Source organism: Spinacia oleracea, chromosome 1 (genome assembly GCF_020520425.1).
Source record: "Spinacia oleracea cultivar Varoflay chromosome 1, BTI_SOV_V1, whole genome shotgun sequence".
NCBI lineage: Eukaryota > Viridiplantae > Streptophyta > Magnoliopsida > Caryophyllales > Amaranthaceae > Spinacia > Spinacia oleracea.
Window position 1 is genome coordinate 59,536,543 of NC_079487.1, and position 9,096 is coordinate 59,545,638.

Consider the following 9,096-nt stretch of genomic DNA (forward strand, 5'->3'; position numbering starts at 1 on the left):
TGCGAGTATTAAGGGACAGAGGGAGTACCAAGTATATGTGATGAGGACTGAGGAGAGAGACGGGGAGAACCTGCCCCGCAGGTTAACTAGCACATTACCAAAAATGGACATGTCGCAATATGCTGTAACAATCAACTTAAACAGGACCAAAAACTAATTTCTAATTCGAATTTCTCCTTTTAGTTAATTTCGCCTAGATAAACCGCACCAATATCCCAACTAGCACTAAATCTGATCAAACATGTCATTCTATAACTACCAGCATTATACAATTCTTGATCAGGCAGAACTAACTACTCAGCCTACAATGGTACAGTACAGCACCACAAAATGCGTCTCAACAAAGAAAATCTAGTCACCATACAATCATACATGCACTTCGTTGAAACAATTATTCCAACCAAAATAACAATAAAAAACAATGTCTCCAAAGGGTTATGCTCTTGAAACTTTTTGCTACATTTAATCATCTAATTATGAGTAGCTACGTTTCCCTTTCAAGCTTCTTTCTCAAACTGTCCCTCCCAATTCTCCATCTATTATCTTTCTTTTTTTTTCTTTCATTTCCTTTTTAAACTATTTATGTACAAGAGCAGTAGAGAACTTCAGAGCCGCACTCTAACTGCAGGAAAAAACCATCAAAAGTAAAAACTAGAACCATCAAAAGTAACACCCAGGCTCAACTGTCTACAATCCTGGGACCTCTATATGGCGCCCCAATAACAGTCAAGCGGCGTGGCTTCTCCCTTTCTTGAAGCCATGCAAAACCATCCCTCTCATTTTCCAGCACAGATATCCCGTCAACTGTCACAACGAATTCAACAAGCTGTATTATGTTACCAATAAAGTTAAATACTGACAAATGAAATAGACTAGCACTCAACTGGGGCTTCCTATAGTTTTTCTAAAATCAAATACTTCACATAACTAGTTGATATAGCCATCAATCAACTAGCTAAATGACAATTTTGTCCAAATATAAATGTAACTACCGAATAAAAGACTAAAAAGCAAAAGGTCAAGGGTGACCAAGGAAAAAACCAACCTCTGTATTCTCTCCGTTTTACCAATGTTAACACAAGCACACAACACCATTAGCCCCAGTACGTGTTACCCTATCACCACTAACAAAAAAGGAGGAAATTTTTTGTCGGTAAATTCACAGTTCACTCATGGAACAAGTAATCATCCATGTTACTCGTCAAATAGTATCGTTATAAGAAAAACTCAAGAGTTAAAGCTCTAACATCCAAGATATGCTTTAACCCTGACCCTGTTTTGTAAACTCTTTATTTCTATTGTGAAGTAATTTTGCGATTGTGACATCACAAACTCTGCATCATGTACTTCAAACTTTCCCCAACAGTACTGCAAGAAAATGATGGGAAAAGGAAAATTGTTCGGATAGAATATTGTGATTTCGTCTTGCAAGTTGAGGCAAGAAGCAAACTTTTTTTTTTTTAATGTTTATTTTTTGACACTGGTGAAGCAAACTCTTGTTAAAGTGCCTTCAGAGAAGAAACTTTTCAATCAGTGTTTGTTTTAGTAGTTTTCTTATAAGCAGTGGCTGTGGCTGTTCTGACTGCTGAGCACCTTATAGTTTTCCTTAGTTAAATCCACTATCACGCAAGGGATTTAAGCTATCATTCACATCCTAGGAATCAATTTGTGTCACAAATGCAAATTTATTTTTCCTACCAATCCAATTTTGTAGAAGATCTGAAAAAGGGGCACCATAACAAAGAAGAACTAGCAAGTGGCACTACAAGTGGTATCCTATATTCCGATTGCATTAGGAAAGATCCCAAAGAGGCAAAAGCGTAACAAACCCAAGAATTTTTCACATAGCAAACAAAAAACACAATATTATTTGGCTTGATGTTATAGCATTGTGTTCAGAGTTGGTTTGAACCACACCAAACGGCAAACCAAAACGGTTTTTAGCGGTTTAGTTTGGTTTACAGTTTCAAATTTACGGTTCGGTAACGTTTTTTTGTTTCCAGTTTTCGGTTTTTTACAAAACTAAAAACAAAAATATGCAAACCAGAAAAAGTAGCTTTCAGTTTTTTGTTGTCGGTTTTCAAAATCAATGTGATTACTATAAGTATGACTATATTTTAGTTAATGATTCAATCAAAATCACATGACTTTTAATACCAAAAAACCAAAAACTGCAAACTGACAGTGTTACGGAACGAGCCCGTACTGTGAAAATTTGAAACCAAACCAAACATCGTAATAACCCGCTTTGTGCATATGATACTTTTTGTACTCCCTTTGTTGTTTAATACTACCTACGTTTTTTAATGCTTGCAACTTTTGGACTTTTTACACTATTCATATAATCTACTTTTTCTTGGTGTTTTTTATACTTCCTCCGTTCTTATTTACATAACACAATTGGATTTTGGACACTATTCACACAAGTTTCTTTGACTTCCTTTTGTGGTTTTTACTTAAGAAAATACATAGTCGTGTGGGGTCTTGTAGGATTCGTTTCGGTAAATATTTTTTAAATATCAAATTTTTATAATTTTTTCTTATCCCTAATTGGAGATATTAAGGTTTGAAATCGCGCATTGGCAAACGTGCCTAAATAATTTGTCATTTAAAAAAGAACATTGGAAGTATAAGATAAAACATAGGCATGTGGGATCTTGTTAGATTTGTCTCAATGTGTATTTTCAAAATATTAACTTTTTATAATTTTGGTATAAAGAGAATTTAAGATATAAATGACCAAAGTTGTGCATTGGCATACGTGAAAGTAATAAACGTTGCGAGTATTAAATAACGGAGGAAATACGAAGTATGAGTTACACTTTCTTTTTTGGTACTCCCTTTGTATTTTAGAAAGAGATACAATTTTCTTAAATGGCTGTATTTTAAAAACAGATACATTTTCCAAGCTTCTTGCGGGAGCCTCTTTGAGGCAATGGGGTAATGATAATGATGATACATTATCCTTTTTCTGACATATTTTGGTCCCCACTTCCACTATATTAGTATTTCTCTCTTTCTTGTGGTCCCCGCACTTACTCACATCATTTTTTTACTATGATAAATAATTCTCTCACAACCCCACTTTCATCTTATTTTAATAAATTCAACTTGCTCTCCTAAAACTATATGCCGGTCAAAGTGTATCTCTTTTTAAAATACGGAGGGAGTATGTTTTTCTCCTATTTTATTATTTCTTCCTTACCTCATGGTCCCTACTCCCTATTATATTACTCCGTAATTTTTTCTATCTCTTCCATGGTCCCTAGTCCCTACACTTACTCACACCATATTTTTCCTACAATAATTCACTTATTATCAATTTCTTATAATAAATAATTAACTCACTACCCCACTTGGAATTAGTTTATTAAATTTTAACTCAAACCTCCCAAAATTTTGCCGGTCAAAGTGTAACTCACATTAAAATACGGATGGGGTATTTTTTTTAACGAATCATATCCAATATACAAAATTCATAATGTATGAATTATTAGTTTTGACTTGTGTGATTTATTTTGCTAATATATTGACTTTTTGTAGCGTTTTTGTTTATGTATTTAGTTAAACATTTATGTTACAAGCTACTTTTAACCAAAAGAAATTGTTAAACATCAACCCAAACTGCACCAAGCTATTTTAATCGATTTGGTTTAGACAAACATGTTAGACAGGTCTAACATGTTTTTTTTGGCGTAGAGAGAGCCACAAAAGGACAAATGGTGTAGCGGGATTCGATTCCAGATCATCGGTACCACCCCTCAAGACTTCACCAACTAAGCTAGTTGACATCCACATACAACTTTGACATACATGTAATACAGCTAGGTTTGGTTTGGAATGTCAAACATTACTTTTACGGTGCAGTTCCAGACCATGTTCAGCCGTAACTAGCATTTATGTTTGTACTTAGGGTTTATTTTCTTTCATATGTAGTATTGTAGTGGTCATCCATTTTCCTCTTCTAATTCCCCTTCAACTTTACTTTTTATTACAAAATAAGGCCATGTCCATCTGATTAGTCAATTGAAGTTTGAAGAAGAAATTGGTGGCAATTAAAAATGTGAATTTCCCTTTGCTACAACAAGTTTTTCAGAAGTCTATTTGGTTCCTTTCTGGTCCCAATGTAAATCTTATTCCTATTATCCTTTCACATTCTTATTCCGTGGAAAGCCAACTTAGAGAACTTAATCAGAAGAATAAAGGCCCCATTCATTAATGACTTACAATACTTAAGTTCAACTAAGCATACCTTCAATAAAAAATATGTTTATGTTAGAGCATTGACAACAAAAACTAGAAACTGGAGTACTTTATATGTGTTCTTGTTTTTATACTGAGTTTACAAACAACCTATCTAATCTACTCATAAAAATAAAAAAGGAACTGTTTGTTCTTTTGCCTATCTCTACTACTCCAATAAAAACAAATTCTAGCTAGGCTACCAAGAAAATAAGACTCTGCATGTTCAAGAACAGATTTTTATTTGTTGTTCTTGTAAGCTAAATCATCTAGTCCCTTGAGTTCTTCCTTACTACTAAAAGGAAAAAATCCCAGGGAAATGAGGGAATTAACGGAAACTAGGTATCTTTTTCACCTTTTTGGTAGGAAGCAAAACGTTTTTTAGAGATATGGTAATTAGTGGAAAGCCTGTTTAAAAGTTAAGTGGACCCATGTGGTAGAGTAAGGATGCTAAAATAGACCCTTTGTTTTTCTATAAAATACAATTAAGTGAAAAGGGAAGAGATCAAACAAACAAACTCAAACGAGAAGAAAGAAAAAAAAAAAAAATCAAAAGTAATCTATATATTTTCTAATATCATTGTTGTTATTGTAAATGTAACTTACATTTGCATCAATTTTTGTAGTTGTTTAAAAGTCATTAATAATGATTATTGTGATCTTTTGATGCTAAATATGAAGTGGAATGTAGAAGTACATGTTATTTAATAAACTGTATCTACCATGTATTTATATACATGTTTCCCCCGTTATCATTTTTGTTTGTTGAATATGAACGATAAACGAAAATTCTTTGGTAGACCATGAATTCTAGTTGTTAGACCTTTTTCTTGATTTCTAAGATCACCTTTTAAGAAGACCACCAAAAGGGTGCCTAAGGATAAATCAAGAAAAGAAGACAAGATAAGGCCAATGTAACTCGATTAAGAATAGGAAACTACAAATGTGAAGTTTTAGCAAAACTTCTTAACCTCTGCCAGGCTGAATGGTTAATTCATTAGCCATCAGGAATAAAATTAACCAAAATATAAATCTGCTGAGGCGCTAATCAACATACACTTCACATGTTTTTTAATGAATTTTTTATCATTTTAATAGTGTTTAGATGGCTAACATGTAAATCATTTACTACATTATTACAGGAGTATTCATTAACAAAGTATATTCAGCAAGCTACTCCCTCCATCCCTTAACATTCGCCCCATAGTAAACGTTACACTTTTTTAAGAAGTGCATTGGAGTAGTGCTTTGTCAAGTGGGAAAAACATGCAAAAATGTTATGGTACAGAATTAAAAGGACCAATCAAATAGGAAACTAGGGCAATCATTAAGGGACGAGGGAGTTCTTAGCTCTGTCAACTAGATAACAGTAAACACAGAAGAAAATGAAACTTTCAGGTACCTGAGAAACGGTCAAAGGGATGCTCCCGGTAGTATGTACAGTGTCGACCATCAGGGTCAGAGTATGGTGGGCCTAGAACATCAAGAACTGCACATGCTGTCACCGCTGTAAAACAGTGCATATTCCCACCCGCTGCTGGATAAAGGATTGAAGTGTTGCAAGGGGCAACAAAATCTTCATTCACTGTAAGTTTTGCCAACCGGGCCCGAGGAGCATCTGTCAACCATCAAGTCAGATGAGGTCAAAAACCCTTAGTTCCTCAAAGACCTGAGAAACAGGCTTGAATTCTTAAAAAGGAGGGAATTTTGTGGGACCTATTGGGATTTTGAAAAGAGCTGGAGGACTAAATTCATGATTATTTCAGCTAGAGATCTTGACTTCATTACGCCCTAAAAGAAAAGGGGAACTCATGATGAGAAGTTGAGAACAAATGAACCCTGATTATTGTTGTTGTATAAACTATACTAGGAGGTGGTTGCTGGTTGTTGTAGGCATTTAAACTAGATGGTGGTTTGGGTTATTGTATAAAGAATCCGACAAAAGAGAAAGTTAGAAATATACTTCTATACATCTGGCATACATGATAACACGAACCCTGATTATGATTTGTGTTTGTGTGTGTGATTATGCTGATAGTTGTGCGCTTGTACTTTGGGCTGGGACCTCGGAGGCAGGCTGTAAACCTTGGTTCCCTTGAAACTAGAAGATAGAGTCTAGTAGAGACGACATATAAGTGACATGACTAGTAGTGCTAGAGAGCATTCATTTAAAAGAAAGCTTACTTTCTGAAACAACGGTGGTGCAAGGTTCGCCATCTGCCCAGTCATATGATTTAATATGCATGGTACCAAAGAGAAGTTTACTGAAAACAGTCATTCCTGGATGATTATGAAGCGGTAATACACCAGATGGCGGCAAGCAGAATATTCCAATCTGCAGCATGAGAACAAGTAATTAAACCGACAGCACTCCTTTAGATAACAGAGATTGATCTTCTGAGTAGAACAAACCATACCGAAAACTTTTCACATTCATAGAGATGAAGGTAAGTTATGATAGGAGCTCGACCATTCCCATGCATTATTGGTCCAAAATATGGCAATTCTGGGCTCAAGCCAACATCATCTTGTTTCAAGCTATCTATATGCACATTGTAAAAACAGTGAGATTCTCATGGAACAATACAGAGTACGTTCTATTATGCGAGACTATCAACAAGAAAACATATATCTAGATATGCAAACGAGAATGCACAAAAGAACAATAACCCTTTCCAGAAAATTTAATCCAAGTTTCGATTCCAAGCATAATAAACAAGAACAAGACTCGTGAGGATGAAATTTACGAGACAGCTAGCAATATGCTACATTTATTCTTAAAATGCCAATGTCAATCACGTATAATCTTAAAATGTCTATCATTTTCCCACGTTCATGATTTCCTAATGGAATAGAGTAAGGAATACGTCCACCTTCGGACCATGCCAATCTCACCCACCAAACATGATTTTGTGGTGCATGTTACAGTGCTGCATTTTCTAAACATGGCACGGACTACAGACCCATACAGAACTAGGAAGTGAATTACATTCCCACGCCAATTCCATATAGGAAAACATACCCGTTGCTAGTAACACTGTCATGAATGATTGAATGGACTCTATCAACAACGATTGAATGGACACTATCAACAACTATTGAAAACTGGGGATGTTATATTCTAACGCGTATTGTGGGCATACCAAAATATGATCTCTTTACAAAGGAAGGGAACACGGACAGGAATAAAGTAAATAAATAAATAAGCAACTATAGGTGAAAGATGCATGTACCAACTTGCATAGTTGCATTATATTAAAAAGCTCACTTCATTTATTCATGCACTTTACACATGATTTTGTAGAGCATCATCACATCAAGTTGACAAGTTGCATGTCACGAATGGAATGTAACATTGTCATTCTAGTTCTAAATAAATTGAATGAACCACTCAATTCAAATAAGGCAGCACGTAGACTAACAAGACATTTCAAATATCCATAACACAAAATGACCCAAAAAAACGTGTCTCAATTCCGAAATAGTAACCCTATACTTAAATTCAGTGACAAAGAGAGGATAGAAATAACAGAACTAATAGAACAACTAATCTTGGACAGACGGATTGGACAGACGAATGAGTACATGGCAAATTGTTGTGAGACTGGGATGACTTGCTTGGACTACATAGTACAAGTACTATTTATAGTTCTAGACACAGAGTCGGGACCGCACAAGATGAATCATTCAAACGTTTACGGAGTAATCCGTACTATTTAGACACAAAAGGAAGTACCTTCCTCACGGCTTTTTTCCTCCCAAAAAGGCTAAAAAAAGAAATCCAAATTGCCAAAAGTAACATACACTAAGGAATCAAGGTCAGACATCCGTATAGAGGGATCTATTATTCATTTCCATCAGAATAATTTAATTCTGTTTTTATTTTTCATTTAAAATCTAAAACAAAGTGACATTTACCTACATTTTCAACAATTACGGAGTAATATCAATATATCATGCCTACAAACCAACATTGCTGAATTTATATCAAATTTTTAAGGATATAATGAGTTGATAACTAAACTTATACTAGTATTAGTTAGTCTACATTGTTCTTAAAATTTGCAATTTACTTTGATGTATAGAAAACTTTTAAAGGAAAATGGGAAAATGATGTGGACTGAATCCGCCTCTGTGAACCACCTTGCAATACTTTACCCACTAAACTAACTGACATCCCTAAATAAAATAAAATAAAATTGGTCAAATTCAACAGCAGCATACCCAAAATGGAGCGCAACCGTTCAACGTCGTTGGGACGGGGGATAAACCCTGTTCCACCATCGGCAAACACCTCCTTACATGCGCGAAATAAGGTCTGAACCGCCGCCATTTTTCGACCCCGCCGCCGATTCTTCCGTGACGCCTTGCCTCTATCGGCGCTTGTTTTATCGAATTCCGTACCTCTGTTAGCCGTAATACCAGGCTCAATTCCCATGAAAAAATTAAATAATTCTGCACCAGCTCAGCAAACAATTTCCACCAAATGGGTACTTCACAAATCTCTCAAAAATACAAAATAAACATCTCGGTCACCCAAAAAAGCCAATAGAGTTAACTAAATCCTTAACAAAAACCGGTGTTGTGAAAATCCCGATAAAAAGGGTGTTTTTTAGTTCTATTATATATATATATATATATATATATATATGTGTTTTTTTTAGTTTGAAAGTTGCCAAAATTTGAGGAAGATGAAGTACAATTATAATTAAAATGGAATAAAAAAAAAAAAGGAGATTTTGATGTGAAATTTAAGCTCAAATTTGGAATTTTTTCTATGAAAGTTGTTGGCACAGTGAGAAAGAGAAGTTGAGGATGATGAGAGTGTATAAAAGGGATCATTTTGAGGGGAGA

At 34.9% G+C, this 9,096-nt stretch overlaps 1 protein-coding gene across 1 annotated transcript; it reads right to left on the bottom strand.

Annotated features, from left to right (window-relative positions):
• Nucleotides 1–337: 337 nt before the first annotated feature.
• Nucleotides 338–9,096, bottom strand: LOC110804706 (plant cysteine oxidase 2). Its single transcript, XM_022010318.2, has 5 exons — nucleotides 8,467–9,096; nucleotides 6,660–6,784; nucleotides 6,427–6,577; nucleotides 5,645–5,860; nucleotides 338–804 (listed from the first exon to the last, which is right to left on the bottom strand). Exons 1-5 carry the CDS (start codon nucleotides 8,678–8,680, stop codon nucleotides 680–682), a joined length of 831 nt encoding a protein of 276 aa, XP_021866010.1. The 5' UTR covers nucleotides 8,681–9,096; the 3' UTR covers nucleotides 338–679.

Bases quoted from the DNA above. Each gene is read 5' to 3' on its own strand.
- LOC110804706 (XM_022010318.2), bottom strand. From the start codon at position 8,680: ATGGGAATTGAGCCTGGTATTACGGCTAACAGAGGTACGGAATTCGAT. The intron at 6,578-6,659 runs GTATGGTTTGTT...CTCATGCTGCAG, and splicing joins ATGAATGTGAAAAGTTTTCG to ATTGGAATATTCTGCTTGCC. The intron at 805-5,644 runs GTACCTGAAAGT...TCGTTGTGACAG, and splicing joins TCCCTTTGACCGTTTCTCAG to TTGACGGGATATCTGTGCTG.